The sequence below is a fragment of the Aythya ferina genome (assembly GCF_964211825.1).
Source record: "Aythya ferina genome assembly, chromosome: 3".
Taxonomy (NCBI): Eukaryota; Metazoa; Chordata; class Aves; order Anseriformes; family Anatidae; genus Aythya; species Aythya ferina.
The window spans coordinates 112,496,889-112,514,650 of record NC_140298.1 but is presented as its reverse complement, the minus strand read 5'-3'; the positions used below and the strand labels follow the sequence as shown (position 1 = coordinate 112,514,650).

The 17,762-nt window shown below is 37.8% G+C and overlaps 1 protein-coding gene across 4 annotated transcripts in view; it reads left to right on the top strand.

Moving 5' to 3' along the window:
- The window catches only part of ATAD2B (ATPase family AAA domain containing 2B), an 82,136-nt gene that overhangs the window by 38,830 nt on the left and 25,544 nt on the right, over window positions 1–17,762 (top strand). For 3 of the 4 annotated variants that reach the window (XM_084512895.1, XM_084512894.1, XM_084512897.1), the window contains 7 exons: window positions 2,424–2,556; window positions 4,556–4,742; window positions 5,413–5,598; window positions 6,380–6,515; window positions 6,824–7,020; window positions 9,559–9,718; window positions 14,809–14,931. In XM_084512895.1, the coding sequence (XP_084369021.1) occupies window positions 2,424–2,556; window positions 4,556–4,742; window positions 5,413–5,598; window positions 6,380–6,515; window positions 6,824–7,020; window positions 9,559–9,718; window positions 14,809–14,931 (1,122 nt within the window). The remainder of the gene's footprint in view (window positions 1–2,423; window positions 2,557–4,555; window positions 4,743–5,412; window positions 5,599–6,379; window positions 6,516–6,823; window positions 7,021–9,558; window positions 9,719–14,808; window positions 14,932–17,762) is intronic. The other variant, XM_084512896.1, reaches the window with a different exon arrangement.

Sequence of the window (17,762 nt, the reverse complement as noted above, 5' to 3'; positions counted from 1 at the left end):
GAGAGTAAGAAGGAATGCTGCTGGCTGTTTCGGTTGGCAGAGAGTCAATGGGCTCTGTGTTTTGTGCTCCCAGGGCCATACTTCAATAGTTACCCTGGTCACTTCTCGGTGTTTAAATGTTGAAGAAGTTACCTTGGTTTTTCATAACCATTTATCGTGACATATTTGTTTATTGCTCTTATTTGGGAACACCGTCACCCCACCGACTTTATAAACAGTCTTGTGCTTGTGTGTAATTAACTTGAAAATAGCCTGATCATAAAGCAAATCTGCAACAGCTATAACTTTTTTTTCCTATTCCAGAGCATGCTTTCAGTCTGCAGCCCTGGGAGCTTAGACTGATCCTTGTGCTGGCTGCTGCACCTCCACGAGCCCAGCTGTGCATTTTTGCTCTGTCCCTTATACTTCATGGATGTGTCAGGCCCTTCACTAAATCATTTTGCTGGCCGACTAGTCCAAAAACAGTGTTTTTGTTGGGTTACTTTTCTGCTGACTGGGGGATAGCTGAAGATGTCAGCAAGTGTGGATCTGGCATGAGGTGGGGCCTGGGAGTGTGTGGTGGTGGGTCAGGAGAAGTGAGCTAGCTTGCAGCCATGGTTAGACTGCTTTAGGCTCTCTTGAAACCCAAATCTCCCACTCTACTTACAGCCTGTTGGTAAAGCCTCATTTGGAGACTGTCTAATTGTTAAGGAATCGAATTAGAACTTCCTCTCTTTGTTGTGAAGTTTTGTTTCAGAATATTTGACGCATGAACATAGGACGTTGCCTATGGTCTGCATTTGGTTTAGCAAAAATTCTGCCTGTTGAGGTCTGCAGTGAGCCAAGAGTTCGGAGGCTTACGGCCAGTTGATTTGAAGGGCTTTTATCTTTGCCCTGAGTTAGATGTCCAGCAGCTTCTGACCTGATACTTCCTGATATTGTCTTAATTTTGGCCACTTTTGGGGATTTGCAAGCCTTCATTACACTTCCTGAGGAATGGCTGTCAGAAGCATGACTGCATCACCAAAAGATTCGTCGTGTCCTCCTCTCATACCAGCAGAATATTATTTCTGCTTGGCCTAGTCTGAATCCAGTTTCCTACATCATCACACAGCTAAATGTGGGAACTTTTGTCTCTAAACAATTTCTCCTGGGACAGTAAGTCTGTGTGCTGTTAAACCCCATCCCTGTCCAATGCTGTCAACACTGCCTTGAACTTGATTCCTTTGTTCAGTTGTGGTCATTTGGTCAGGGTAGCAGTACCTGGTTTTGTGTAGATCAGGTAAAGCATGTGGGTGGTACATCTGTGAATAACTCTCAGGTCTCTCTATTTCATGGTTTTGTTTCACAGCAGTCCGTTTTTCAAAGTGGCTGGGGCCATCTTGAGCCGCTGTTAGGATGTCTGGTGGTCACCCCACAGCAGCAGGACGTAGAGCAGCTCTCAGAAGCTCTGCCTGGCCATTGCAGAGCTTTTTGTTCCACTCGAGGTCTCCTATCTGCATTGTTCCTACTGGCCATTTTCACCCTGTCCATGCAGACTGGTTTCTTAAGGGAATGAGAATGGCTTATTTAGGGTAACATCAACCAAATTCCTTTCCAAGGGGCACATAAAGATCTCACAACAGTTTATTTTCCATTATCTAATTGCAGCAGTCTACTCTTCATCCCATGGCAGCTTGGGTAGCTAATTTAGGGGAACCTAATGTTCAAACGTGTGGCTCTTCTGCCAACTGGTTGTTTTCATTTAATGCCAAACTTGTGTTTTTTTTAGCAGTTTTTTGTCCCTCTAGGCTGTCTTTAGAATGTGATCAGTGTTTTAGCTTTTTGTTTCTGAAGGGCTCTATAGAAATTATTTCAGTTCATTATGTTAATATATAAGAAAAGGAGTTCGCATAGATCGAAGTATTGGATATGAACATGGAATTAGTTGCGTGGATTGTGATAAATAGTAGGTTGATGCGTTTGGCAAATTATCAGAGGGTAGAAAACAATCCCTTGGAAACACACATTGTCCGGGTGATTATGCTGAGAATAATTTTGGAAGAAGACTACCTGTAAAAATTTGGGCACTTGTAACAAAGAAATGCAAAATTCTATATAATCTGAGGAATTCCAGATTTTATAATGTCAGCCCTGAAGAATGATTAGCAGTGACATTAAACTAAAGGAAGCATTGCGTAACAAGTTAAACTTTTTTTGTATTTGTGAAATTGTTCTGCCTGATGGTTTAAAGGTTTAAAAATAAATTGTAATGATGATTAGACTTCTACAGCATTTAATTTGTTTTGTTTTGTGAAGTATCTATTATTTTGTGTTTTGATATTTAGACTTTTGTCTACTCTTGAAAATAAGTGTTTAATTTCTTTGAAGTAAATTGTAATGCCTTTCCTTGTTTGTTGCAAGTATAAGTAATAAGACTCTAATTAATATATTTATTGGAACAGATGTACCAAGTCTAATATTAGATGATAGTGAAGATGAGAATACTTCATCGATTTTTGAGACGAGCTGTCACTCAGGATCACCAAAGAAACAGTCATCAGCTGCTATACATAAACCCTACCTTCATTTTACGATGTAAGTGTTTCTCTAATGCCTCTAACCAGAAAGATAAAACGATGGCATTCTTAGATCAGCAGAGGTAATAAAGATGTGTTGGCAATGGTTTCGTGGGATAGAAACATGTAAGTGTACAAATAAGAGTTCTTAGATGGGAACGGTTTTTGGAAGGGCCACATCCTAAACATGGCAATCAGAAATAGCTTGCAACAGACAGATGTGGCCTAGAAATAAGGAACTTAACGTTAATTCTCTATTTGTAACAATATTGATTTGAAAGACTAAGAATTAGGAAGGAGAAGTATTGGGAAATGTTTTGGAGGAAAAGATTTAGAGGTTAACTCTGTAGAAAAAGTTAAAATGACAGTATAAATTGTTTGTCAGACCAGTTGTCTTGGTCTGAAGCACTGCTGAGCTTCGGTGTATGCAGCTGTTTGGATAGGTTATATAATTATACTTTTGGGGTTTTTAACATGTTTTTCCTTGTTAATCATGGAAATTTGGAAAGTGTGAAATTTCATTGAATCTTTCCTGTTTAAATTGGATTAGCTACAGTAATTACCAATGAGAAGGTTTAAAACTATTCAAACTAAAAGCAAAAGAAATATTACTATGTTCTGTGGGGAGTCTGCTTAATAAAGAAAGTGAAGTTAGGAGAACTGCTCAGTAGTAGATAGCTCTACTGCTTAGTAGAGCCATCTTGTGGAAAAATGTTAAATTTTTTTGTGTGCTAAAGAATGATGCCAGAACAGCACTTATGGAAATTTGAGCTTAAATATAAGGTTTTAATTACAAACCATTTAAGTTCTCCCAGAGGTGCATGGTCAAGAGTTTTAATACTTTAAGATTTTGTTGTGAGAGAGGGAGGGGGAACGAGAAAACAGAAAAACAATATATATTTGTGTGGATGTGTCTCAGTAAAATAATCTGGAAGACTCTGCTTATTTTTGTGAAGTAAGTAATCCTGACAATATATCTTGGTATTTATAATTGTCGTCTATGTCTGTAACCTCCACTATGAGAACTGAAAAGCCAAAGAGGTCAGCTCTGTTCACAGCTGTTAGTAACCGTTTAGCTCAAAATGAAGTCATTAGGTCTTGTTTGACTGCGCAAGCTGATTGATACTCAGATAAAAAATGCCTTAATGAGAGAAAATGCAAATTAACTGTATTATTTCATAATCAATTTACTATAAACAGAAAAGACTCTTCATGGAAAAACAGAACGCTTCTCTTTGTTTTTCACTCATCCTAAAATAGGGCAAAAAAACCCAACCAAACAAAAATTCTTACCTGAACTCCTTAGGATTTATTACTGACACCAAAAATTACAATAAGTTTACCTTTGTAGTTTTTCCTTTAAAATCTTTCTTCTGTTTGAAAATCTAATTAATGTAAGAATAGAATATAAACAGTGACTGTATTATTTCAGGGCCTATTTCAGGTCCTAGTTCTTAAGTAGAGTATTGAAATGTTACGTTCTTTTTGAGATGTTGCATAGTATTGGTAAAAGATGAATTTGTGAACCTGGGAATTCTGAGGCTGCTGTTGAGATGCTTTGGTAGTTCAGACTGATCTTGACATCACTAAATAGTTAACTTCACTGAAAGTCCATTCACATGAAAGTCTTTTTATATGATCAAGGAATTGCCTTTAAATAAACTGCTTATAATTAACATTTGTATGAATTTAATGATGTGCATACTAATGCAGATGAGTTTGAATAAAATTGTAGTGAAGATGAAGTTGGAGTTACTGAGACCTGGAGTAGTGCTGAGATGTTCTCGAATTAGTTGAATCTTCTTAGGCTGTTGTAGGAAGCTACTGTTCATTGTTTCTCCTTTGGATTCTTTTTTTTTTTTTTTTTTTTTTTTTTTAAAAAAAGCAAAACAAACAAAACCACCAACAAAACAACAACCATCCCCTATTCAAATAAGACTGCAATTGATTTTTTTTTAATGTATATATATTTCCATTGATAACATTGTCATGTTAATTGTAACTATTGTCTGTTACAGGTCAGCTTATCACCAGCCAACCTCTTACAGACCAAGATTACTGCTATCTGGAGAGAGGGGTTCGGGTCAAACTTCGCACCTTGCTCCAGCACTATTGCACACTCTGGAAAAATTCTCTGTACACAGGCTAGATCTGCCAGCACTTTATTCAGTCAGTGCCAAAACGCCTGAAGAATCGTGTGCACAGGTGACATTTCAAATTCTCTTGTAATGAATAAATTATGTAATTCTGGAACAGATTATTTGCATCTAAATAAAGGCAGCTAACTGGAATGTTAGATAAAAGCCAGGTTTTCATAGGCTCCTTCAATTTTAATATTTAAAATAAAAGGGTCCCTAGAGGGTGATTCAGATCTCTCTGTTGACTAGTGAGTGTAATTACTTTTCTAACTTGACCCCTTAGTCACATACCTAATGTCAAGTAAGCTGAATCTGGGTATTTGGTTCCCAATGTTCAGTTTTATTAGCTTGTGTATAAAATGGTGTGCAGTGGTTTTATGCTCAATTACTTAGTTTTATATGCTTTAGGATTTAAAACTGTGTGGTTGACTTTTTTCATGGATTGCAAACGAGTTTAATTTTCATCTTGACTGTTCAGTCTTAACGAATTTTTAAATTATACATGGTAAGTAGTTTTTTTGTAGTCCCTAGCACATTGACATAAAATAATTGAATGATACAGGTAACAGTCACAAGCATTTGTTCAGAAAGCCTTTATCATTAGATAATTTTTACTTTACTGGAACATTCATATACAAAATACCAGAAACGTGAATCACTTCCTAGTCCGCAAAAATGTTATTTCTCACAAGGGATAACAATTTCTTAGTTTAAATATCACTGTTTCTTTTAATTAGATCTTTCGTGAAGCTCGAAGAACAGTACCAAGTATTGTTTACATGCCTCATATTGGTGATTGGTGGGAAGCTGTCAGTGAAACTGTGAGAGCTACTTTTCTAACTTTGCTGCAAGATATACCATCTTTTTCCCCTATATTTCTACTGTCTACCTCTGAGTCCATGTATAGTGAATTGCCTGAAGAGGTAAGTTTATTGTGGAAGGAAGCATTATTAGGGATATATATGCCATGGCATGTCATGGTCATGTAAAAAATACTGCTTTGCACTGTTTTTCTCACTTAATTTAAAATACGTCTACCTGAAAATGTAATGCTGATACAAAGTTTGTAATTTTCTTTAATGGGAGGTGTACTTCCATGCTACTGATTTTCATAATCTCTATTCTCCTTTGCTGAGAAGACAAGGTAGTTCTTGAAATACACTTAATGTTTAGAAGTGACAGTGTTTCTATAAGGGAACCACAATGGGTTTTCTTGAAGGCAGTGATGGAATTCCTATAACGTATCTGGTTACAAATGCACATCTAGACGAAGCTAAGGAAAAACTTGCTTGGGAAAATACTCCAATGTAATTACATGGTCATGTAGTTTAAAGGTTTAACTTAGTTGATGTTTCTGAAGTTCATATGTGTGTGTGTTTGTACACACACTTTTTCTATTTTTTTCTCAATATTTTCTTTAATTATTCACCTACTCTTTCTCTTTACCGCAAAGTTGACCATTGTTAGGATGATGGGCTGCAATGACTTCAGTTATTACAGTAAATTCTGTGAGAACTATATGCATTTGTTTTCCCTAGGCTATGTGCACAACTTTAGGTAGAGCTTACTATATCTTCTATCTTATTTACTATCTTCTTTCCTGTAGTTACTTTGAAAAGTTTGTGACTTGTGTTTTAGTAGGATCACTAATTGTGTGGTTTGCAGTGGAGGCTCAATTTTCATGTAGCATTATTTTCTTTCTAGGTGAAATGTATTTTCAGAATCCAGTATGAAGAGGTTTTTTATATTCAAAGACCAACTGAAGAAGACAGATTACAGTTTTTCAAAGGGTTAATTCTTGATGAGGCAGCAATGCCCCCACCAAGAAGGAAACAGGCTGGTAAACTAAATTACAGTCAAACCAATAATAATGTGATCACAGTGTTTTGTTTTGTGATACCTAACTTTTTCAAAAGTTGTGGGTAAATGACACTGTAAATAATATGTGACAGTGTTTCAATGCCCAGAATAAATTTCTTGCATGTTACTTTGAGGGTGGCTTGGAGGATTATCCACTTTAGAAAATGGAGAACTGGGGGGCTAAGGGTGTATCGATGAGGCAGATTAAATGTTTTTTAAGATAATGCCACTCCAAATTTCATTGTACACTGTTAATACTTTCATTGTCTGACTTGTTTTTTTCCCTAGCTCTTCATGCTATGGAAGTTCTTCCGCTTGCACTGCCCTGTCCTGCCCGTGAGCTGTCAGAAGCAGAAAAACAGCGAATGGAGGACCAGGAAGAGAACACATTGAGAGAGCTGCGATTGTTTCTCAGGGATGTTACCAAGAGGCTGGCCACAGACAAACGCTTTAACATCTTCAGCAAACCGGTGGATATTGAAGAGGTCTTGTTTCAGTAATGTGCAAACAATGAAGTTGAAACTATTAGAAAAAGAATACCAATTTTAAAAGGGAAATGGATAAGTTAATAGGCAAAACAAATGTTTTATCCATGATCTTTTCTATCTAGAATGCCAGTTTTAGCTGTGAGATAGTCACAGCCTCATGAACTGTGACGCAAGCAGTTCAAGCATCTTCTTTGGCTGTACCAGTTACCTATTGAAAAAATGTGTCCATTCCTGTCAATTTCCTAACTGAAGTCAGCATTTAAAAATGCTACTCCTGTCCCTATTAGACTTGAAATATTTGAAAGCATAAGCTCTTACAACATAATAATCCTATGTGCTTGATAATATTGGGAAAGTGATCTGTGTTCCATAACATATTGAGCGTTAATAATATTGTTGAATAATTACAGCTGTAATGCTTGTGGATGCCATTAATTGCAGATGGTAGCACATTATAAGGCATTATCTGGTTGAATGTGGAGTGTGCGTGCCTAACTGATAAGAGAGTTCGATCTGCAAATCTATTTCTAGATGCTAGTATATGAAATGAATATGGTTTAGCCTGACTTTTAAATGAAATGCTTGCCCACTGCAAGCTTTGCAAGTTTGTTAGTTAGAGGTATTTTTTTGTTCTTTTTGGTTGGTTGTTTCTTGCGAGATATTTCTTTTGGAAGCCATTAAGAGACAAATATGGGACACTTAAAGTACAGCATTGTAAAAAGCAGATTCGCAGTGTAAATTCCACATTGACTAAACTAGCATCTTTTTATTGTCCCATTCAGTCCTCTTAATGTGAGCTTTCATCAGTGTTGTGTAACTGCTTTTGAAAGACTGACGAGCTCTTGAATGTGGCAGTTTACAGTGTGAGCATGGTCAGAGGAGTAATGATTTTTATTTTTTACTATGAAACTGCTTTGGAGGTCCATTGTAGGGACCCCTTCACCCCTTCATACTCAGAGTAAAGGTAGTTTCTTCCCCCAAGGATCTTGCAATCAAAACATGCATGAATAGGGACATGGAAAAAAAACAAAAACAAAAACAAAAAACAAACCAGTGTCTTGGTTTTGTAGATGGAGAAATGAAATGTGAATTTGTTATTTAAAGACTTGCCAAAATCCTGCTAATATATGACAGCACTAGAAATGAAATGTAATCCTTTTTGTCCCACTTGGTGCTTTTAAGCACAGATCTATCCTTTTGTACAAGAGCCTGTCTGCTTGACTTTGTGAGGAAATGTGTTAAGCTCGTTCCACTCCTGCTTGCATTGCAGAGGGAATGCTGCTGTGTGACAAGTCAAGGATTTTCCTGACTAATTCAAGAGCAATGTTTACAATTTCCAGTGATGATTCTTTCTGATGATGAGTTAACAAGAAGAGGAAGCCCATGGTTTGGCTTTCCAATCACCGAACTAATTATCATCATGTTTCTGTAGAGGGAGACATAAGGAGATTTTCCATTGAATTAAAAAAAATATATAAAACTGCCATTTTAATTTTTCATCATAAATTTTAAGTTGTATATGTAAGGAATTGGGACTGCTGTCCACTGAAGTAAAGCATTCATGTTAGTAATATATTTCACTGTGAATATCTACAGACACATTGAAAAACAAACAAAAAAAACTTGCAGAGACATTGCTGTTTGATCTGAATATGTATGCAACTGTTTGCTATTTTGGCAGCCACCATCATACACGGGTGGTTTCAAAAGGAAAAAAAATAATGCTGCTCCTGAGGCTGCCAGTATTTTTAATTGATTGTAATCTTATTTGCATTGAAACATGCAACTGTAAGGTTTTTCTTCTAGAAGTAAATAACAAATTCACAGCTTTTTTTTGGGTGAACTTTGTTACAGCAGCTGTGCTGATACATTTGACTGTCAAGCTTTAGCCCCTTATGGTACCATTAATTATGTTAAATACTGTTCAGCGTACCCTAGTGGATGCTAAATTTCCATTTATGAGCTAAGCTTGTAGTAATCTGTGAACTCTGACACAATGCTTTCTCTTTAGACTGCCCTTCTGTAAAGTCAGTGTAATGTCTTCGATCAGTAAAAACTGGCTTGTTTTTTATACAGGGGGGTTGAAGGAACTAATTAACAGAATATACTCAAAATATGCTAATTTGATTGTTCGCTTTAATGAGAGCTTAGGAGGTGAATAAAATACGCCTTCCCTAGTTTTGCTAGTTTTTCTTAGGGGTTTGAGTTAGGCTGGTTGTTTTTTCCTTTCTAGCTCAATACAGTGTTATAACACTGTGAAACATAAACCACAGTTTAAATGCTGTGGCTCAAAAATACCATTAAATCCATTTTGAAAGATAAATTGAGCTACTGAAGGTGATTTTGGAAATCGTGTGTTTTATTTATTCTGATAAGACTTCAATTTTCAGCATAAATTTTATTTATTAGTGAACCTGTGTTTAGTTAATGTATTAGAGCCAAGTATGTGGAATGTATAAGAATGTAAAGATGTGAAAATGGCAGTGTTGGTCCAGATATGGTCCTGTGTCATTTCTGTATGCTGTTTGATTATAGGTTTCAGATTACCTTGAAGTTATTAAAGAGCCAATGGACCTATCAACAGTAATAACCAAAATTGATAAACACAACTATTTAACAGCCAAGGATTTCCTAACGGATATTGATCTGATCTGCAGCAATGCATTGGAGTACAACCCAGACAAAGATCCTGGAGGTAAGATTTACTTCATTTTCAGCCAACCTAAACTGAAAGCCTGGTATTCAGTCACGTTCTCGGTTACTATTTGAACATCTAAATAAGCTGCGTGTTATATAACAATTAGGATAAGCAAACTAATTTCCTAAGGGTCTGTGCTTTTAGTGTTTCAAGTCATTTGGAGCACTGGGGGACATTATAAGAGCTACAGCACTTAGAGTTGTTTTCTAATAAAATAGGTTTTGTATTTCCTTTTAAAATTTGCTCCTTTTCAGCGAATTGACTTTGTATACACAACAAAAAAGCAGTGTAATTTGAAGAGCTCTGCAGAGGATCCTGCACACAATCTGGCAGTGGTCTGCTTTTATTTCCTTATTGGCTTAGGATATGAAATGAACCCACAGAAATTAAGCGCTATCAGTTTGGGGATAGAAATAAAGCAAGATAAATCATCAGGCAGAGAAGTCAGTTGCAGCTGGTTAGGAGAGATTTAGAAGCTATTGTCTTGACAAAATATCATGCTGTGCTTTCAGTTAAAATTTATAGAACGAAATGTGTGTAAAAGCTGCTCACGCTCAAAACGGAGGAAGGAGCATATTGTGTACTTTTTTGCAAGGGCCACCATACAGCATCCATTGTCAAAAGAAAGCCTTTAATTGGCAGCTTCCAGAATCATCAATAAGACATATAAAATGCAAAAGGAATGCCCCTTAATTTAGTTGCATTTAATATTTGTGATGCCTGGAAATCTAAGTCCTTCTGCAAATGCACTACAACGCATTGAAAAGTTCACTTAAAATCAATTTAAAAGATTTCATTGCATTTTGTGAAATCGTTTTGCCAGGTTATAGCCCAATTGCCCATATTTTTCTTCTCAAATTTCTGATTTTATTGCGGCTCTGCAAATGTCTTGTATATGGATTAGTTATAGTAGAGTCTAGTCAAATAGAAGGTTTTGAAATTTGCTGTTGATCTACAGATGAGTTCCCTGTAGCTGCAGTAGTTCTGTTGTTAGACTTTGTTTCTTATTTTGCTAACAGACATCAGGTTTCAGGTTAGAATAGTACTCTGTATAATTATTTCTTTAACCTAGACTTCTCGGTGATGTTTTTCTTCCTTGTTCTTCTTCTTCATGTACTTCTAAGCTGTAAAGTGAATGTTGAGAACATTGATATACTTGGTTATTTTCAAAATTATGGTGTAATTCTACATATCAGTGCTTGCTATCGTACTGTGGATTTGCAGTTAGTAATTTCAAGCAGATTCATACAGAAATGTTTTGCAGAGTAATTCCTGTAGTGTCAGATCTTAGCTTTGCAATGCTGGTGTCAGGTGAAAAGAATTACTGTTGTCAGGTTGTGATGCCCAAAGTTGTGTTTTACTGGTTTCATGTGCCTTTTGAAACCAGTGCTAGCTCATAGCTGTAGAAAAGTAACTATTTCTTCAATACAGGATGCATTTTGCATTACAACTAAAAAAAAAATACACTGATAAAATTCAGCAAAAGATTCAGTGCGTTCTTGATAATGTTTCTTGAGGGCTTCTAATGCGTAATTGATGTGAACTAATCAAAGCCTTGATGGACACTTGGGATTCTCTGAATGTCTCTGAAAAGTGCCTGTTGAGATGGTGAGGACTATGAGGCATACCTCCTGCATGCAGCTGCCATATGTTTGTGACTTAATGATGGGCTTTGGGAAAAACTGGCATTAATACACATCCTTTGTTCTCATTCTTAGACCATTCGAAACTGTGGGCTTGGTTAATTTCCAAAGAATCACAGCATGGTAGGGAGTGGAAGGGACCTTCAAAGATCATCTAGTCCAGTCCCCCTTCCAGAGCAGGGACACCTAGTTCAGCTCACACAGGAATGTGTCCAAGCAGGTTTTGAATGTCTCCAGAGAAGGAGACTCCACAACTCCCTGGGCAGCCTGTTCCAGTCCTCTGTCACCCTCCCCATGAAAAAGTTTCTTTTCATGTTTAAGCAGAACCTCCTGTGTTCCAGCTTGCACCCATTGTCCCTTGTCCTGTCACTGGATGTCACTGAGAAGAGCCTGGCTCCGTCCTCCTGACACTCACCCTGTACATATTTATAAACATTAATAAGGTCACCCCTCTGTCTCCTCTTCTCCAAGCTAAAGAGACCCAGCTCCCTCAGCCTTTCCTCGTTAAGGGAGATGCTTCACTCCCTTAATCATCCTTGTGGCTCTGTGCTAGATGTTCAATCAGTTCCCTGTCCTTGAACTGAGGGGCCCAGAACTGAACACAATAAAAATGAGCTTATAAATAGGCAGACCTTCCACCACATCCTCACCTATACCTCTCCTTCAGGATCCAGGGCCTTAAACCCTGTAGTAACGGAGGGGCACCTGGGGAAGTGAGGTAGGTAGGGAGGGCGGTTGCCTATGATGCTGAACTGGGACTCTTCCAACCCTCTTGTCTTTTTGGTCCCCTCTCTCTGCCCAACAGCAACAGGGCAGGGGCTCTACCATGCTCTTGGGGGCATCCCACCAGTGCCCTTCTCTCTGGCACCCCAGGGAATTCCTGCAGTGCGTCTACCTCCAAAGAACAGACTTTGAAGGTCAGATCATCATACTGTGCTTCAGAGTACATAATGTAGCAAAAACAGCTTGGGGAACGTGTAGTGGTAGAACTTCTCATTGATCCTGTCCAAAGAGGAAGAGTTTTTGGAAATATACTTAGGGAACCAAAAATATACATAGGAAGTATATGTAGGGAACCAAAGCAGGACTGTTCTAGTTTTTTCCTGTCTTTGGGACTGAGCTGGGACAAATGGATCTGGCTATTTCTTTGTTCAGTTATAGATTGGAGTTTCTCTTCATTGAGAAGGTAATTGAAAGATCGTTCTATCCTCTGCATTGTCACAGACTGATGATATATTGCTCTTCTGGCGTATAAGATTTCTTGTGATTTTTGTGTGAATGCAGTGCTGAAACAGCATGTCATTTCTATTCCGAGTAAGCATTAGATGCGTTCAAATCCATTAACTGTTTATTTAAGCTATAAATTTCAGTTTTTTTAAAATCTAGGCATATATTCTTGCCTCTTTCATGCGTGAGTTTGTAGAAGAATCATGCTATACCTGGTTCTGTTCAGTTTGGAAAGGTGATGAGTACTGGTTTTTATATGCAGTACAGATACCCAAACTGGCTTCTACCCGTTCTCCTCTCCCACCCCTCCATACTTTGCTATAAAATTGCAGGATCTTTCTGTAGGAGAACTTTGCTTTGCCCTTCATTGTTTGACACTGTTTACAGCAACAACAAAAGAACAAACTTTGTGGATTAGACATATTAGCATTTGCATCTTTGGATTGTCTGTGGGAAAGCCTTGTCTATCACAGGACATGAGAAAAGCAGTAACTCAATTGAATACTCCCTTCAATAATACTTGCCAGCATGGGATCACATTGTGGTGTTGCCTTCAGTAAAGTGGCTGGTCTAAACTTGGGAAACTGTACCTCTGTAATGTTTGATATCAAACAGCCAGTGGTATAGTAATCTGTGGTAGTGTGAATGAATTTGTGCTTACGTTGATGCTTTTTGGTAGGGTAATGTAACTACCGTGTTAAAGGCGAGTAGAGTTGTTAGTACAATATGTTGGTATGACTGGACAAACCTTGTTTTGGGGGGAGTTGCTTCAACAGTAAGCTTCTAATCAAAATCTGAAACCTAACCTAAACTCCTTGCTCTCATAACAGCTTCAAAGTCTAGAGGCTTTTTTCCCACTCCTCTTGGGAGGATTTGTTAAACTTTATTTTCTGACTGACTTCTTAAAGTCTAGAATTGCACAATTACACCTGCGAACAATGCAGATCTATTTTTTGCAATCACAAAACAAAATGCTTCACTGATACATGTGGGTAAAAAAGATTCTAGTTTCCAGCCAATTTAAACGGTAGTAGATTTCCCCAGAAAAAATATGTAGGGCTCAATTGGGCTGGATACTGGTATCCTTTTTGACTCAGCAGTTTTTCCATCTGTAAAATTTGCTGTTTCTAAGTTTATAAGCCATGTTTAATAAATGTTCATTGATATTCTTAATTGTTGTCTTTAGTGATGATTAAAACAGATTAAATCTGCAAATTATGTTGTAGACATTAATATTGGTGTTTGCTGTTGAAGTATCTCCATCAGCTGGAAAAAGTAATTCAGTATGGATGAATTGGCAAATTAAATACGTTCGTACTAAAAGTAAATAGTAAGTGTTGTAGATCTCATTGAAAAGCAGCATTCTAGATACCAGTTTTCTGTACAGGTTTACTTCCTAAGTTACAATTACTTTTCAAATTTCAAGTACTTCAACAGTATTGGAAGAATTTCTTTTGTTTATTTCAAATACATGGGAACAGGTTTTCTCTGTACAAATGTTTTTTCATGAGTCACATGTAGGCTTCTAGTGTGGGCAGTACTTTGTCCTGTTCCCCAGATAGAAATGAGCTTCAAGTTTGCTACGTTTTCATTTCTGGCCATTCTTTCTCAATGGATTGAAATGAGAAATAACTAATTGAGATCAGCAATAAAGTAATCCATTCAAGCAAGATTTTGGATTTTCTAGTATTTGTTAAATATAAATTAAAGAATACGGTTTGGAGAAAAAAAAGTGAGGAATGTAATCCAGATCAACCTTACAGGGGATGACAAATATAGTTTTGCAGGCAGTATATGAAAGTCACTAGACCTCAGTGAGTAAACTTAAACCTGGACAAATCTCTTGTTACTTGGGACACCACAGCGTACTCAGTTATTCTGTTTAGTTCTGCCTTTGGAAACTGGCTAGAATTGCAACTTGATTTAAGAATTGCAACTTGATTTAAGTGTGTTAATCTTTCACTGTTCTCATTTGTTTTAGAAATGCCACTATTGATTGAATTAACAATTTGTACTTTGGAAAACTACTTTTAAATAGTTGGGTTGTAATTTTGAGCATGCTATGGTATTGATCCATCTCTATTTTCATACTTTTATAACACTTTCTAGTTTCATCTATATCAATGTTGTAATATACAATACAAACCTACACACAAATGATAAATTTTATCACATTTATTAAAATACTTTACAAATGTGCTGTCCTGTTTTGTCTAGATAAAATAATTAGACATAGAGCTTGTACATTGAAGGACACTGCTCATGCTATCATTGCTGCTGAACTGGATCCAGAATTTAATAAGATGTGTGAAGAAATCAAGGAAGCAAGAAGAAAAAGAGGTATGTTTAGCTTCATTTGTTATAGCTCAACATAAGTAAGATAGAAGACAATTTACAAACGTCCATAAGAAAATTTAAATTTAAGATGAAAAATGGAGTGCATGTGGGACTCAGGCAGTAGCTGTTAAAGGTTGACTGAACTTGAAACTTGTCTACTTCTTCCTTCCAACTGTGTGACTGGGTCTGATACTGCACAATCCCTCTGTAAAGAAGCATGGATAGCCTGTTGCTACAAAAAGCACTGTTGAACACAGTGAACAGATAAACATTAGGACTGCTATGCTAATTGAAGGTGTGGTGACACCAGAGCTGTGTTCTAAAAGCGCCTTGTAATGCAGCGTAGTAACAATTAAGAACAAGGTGAATGACATTTAGAACAGTGGATTTTCCTTTCACCCTAGCATGTTTACAAATGTACGCCTAGTGATAGTATGTTGACTTCTTGGATCAAGAAATACTGTTAAATCCATACTGAGGGGAAAATGAGGTTTGACAGTCTACTAGTCCCAAACCGGGAATTATAGCTCCCTCCATTGGAGGCTATCCGTGACTCAGTTTTTGTTTAAATCACTGCAGTTGTTTTCAGTTTGCAGTCCACAGACTTCCAAGGCTGTGGACGGCTTCTAAAATAACCACAAGAGGTAATTGAAAACCCAAACACACTGCCAGCAGGTCTTCGTTTACATGAAAGTTTCTGTACCTCCTGGAATTTTTTTGTGAAAATTGGAAAAGGTTGAAAACTACTGAAGTATAACATTAGAATCAAAACTCGTGCTGATTTAAGGCTTACTGATTTCAGTAATTCTAGCTTTGCCTTGCTAAGTTGTTTTCTGCTTCAGCTCTTGCTTTGGTTTAAAAAAAAAAAAAAAAAAAAAAAGCATTGATTTCTAGGTAGAATTTGGCCAGTCTTAACTGCTGTTTGCAGGTTCCTGAAATACTTTTTTCAGTAGACTGAAGACCCTTTATTAATAAATGTCTTTGAACTATGCAAGTGTCTGTAGGCTTTCTCTTTTTCAGGTTTAAACAGATAGGGTTCCTTTTATTTTCCCATTCAGTCATGCATTTTTGTCTAATTCTGTACAAGTTTCCAATGCGCGTCTTGGATTGTGGATAAGAGAACCAATTGTAATTCACCGTGGTTGTAAAATTGAACTAATATAATGCCTTCTTTTCTCTTCTGTACTTTCCTATTAAAAGTGTAAGACTGTTCACAATTCTGGCCTTAGTGTCACGCTGAGAGTTATGCTCAGTTAATTATCCATTGTGAGTCCCCCATGATTGCAAAAGGTTATTGCTTCCGAGGTTAAAAGTAACTGTGTGTAAGAGCTCTTTGTTACAGAGGGTGACTCTATAGCTTGTAGTTGCTCCTTGCAAGCCTCCCAAGAGCTGACTGGAATGCTGCCCTCCTTTTAGCGGCAGCGACCAAATAATACAAACTTCTGGGGGCAAAACCTGCTGATCTTGCAAGAGGTGGGTGTTCAGAAGCTGTAATTAAGGCTGATGTTGTCATGCTATGAACTTTTTACATCAGAAAAAGTGTACTGTTGGTGTCTGATGCCGGTAAGTGGACCTTCAGATACATGTACAGGTTTATGACTAGCAGCAGCAGTTTGTGACTGACAAGAGCTGACTGACACGTGACAGTGGATGGGCTTCCAAGTGCATTTCAGACATTGGCACAGAGACAGTTACAGGGTCACAGATAACCTGCAAGTCATGTTTCAAAGAGGCTTGTCCTTTTGGACCACATTCTGTTAGTTTCATGAACAAATGAGCCCTGGATGGTCCAGCAGCAGAGTGCGGAAGGCCAAGATCATGTACGGGATTAGCAAGGACGGAAGATTTGGAATGCATGGAAGAAGATGTGTTGGATTAACTGGTTATGAATGAGGAAAAAGCATGCAGCTCTTGAGGTATGAGGAAAACTCAAGCTGAAAGACAAGCCCAAGAGATTGTCCTATCCCTGGAGCATGAGTATTGTCAAATACTGTGATGTAGAACATCAAGAAGATAGCACTTCAGGCATGTAATCTTGGAACTGGTAGTTGTATTGGGTGGAAGGCATACAGAAGTTGATCACCCTTGCCATTACTCCCATTTTGCCCAACAGAATATGCTCAGCAAGACAATAGACCCATAAAATCACAGTGCATCTACTGTTCTAGGCTTCTGACATACCCTGTTTAGAGCACGAGGGACAGCAAAGGCATGTGCTTGTATTTTCTACTTTGGATTGGATGTCCACAAGGCTGTTAAGGTGTCGTGGTTTAACCCGGCCGGCAGCTAAACACCACGCAGCCGTTCACTCACCCTCCCCCTCCCTCTCTGGGACGGGGGAGAGAAATGGAAAGTGAAGCCCGTGAGTTGAGATAAAGACAGTTTAATAAGACAGGAAAATAATAATAACAAAATAATAATAACAATAATAATAATAATGATACAATGGTGATAATAGGAAAGTAATAATAATACGTACAAACAAGTGATGCACAATGCAATTGCTCACCACCCGCTGACCGATGCCCAGCCTAACCCCGAGCAGTCCGGCCCCCTCCCCCCGGCTAGCCACCCCTATATATTGTTTAGCATGACGTCAGATGGTATGGAATACCCCTTTGGCTAGTTTGGGTCACCTGTCCTGGGTCTGTCCCCTCCCAGCTCTTACTGCATCCCCAGCCTGTCTGTTAGCAGGACAGAGCGAAAGGCTGAGGCTGAGATGTCCTTGGCTTGGTATAAGCACTGCTCTGCAACAATTAAAACATCGGCGTGTTATCAGCACTCTTCTCATCCTAAGCCAAAACACAGCATTCCACCAGCTACTAGGAAGAAAA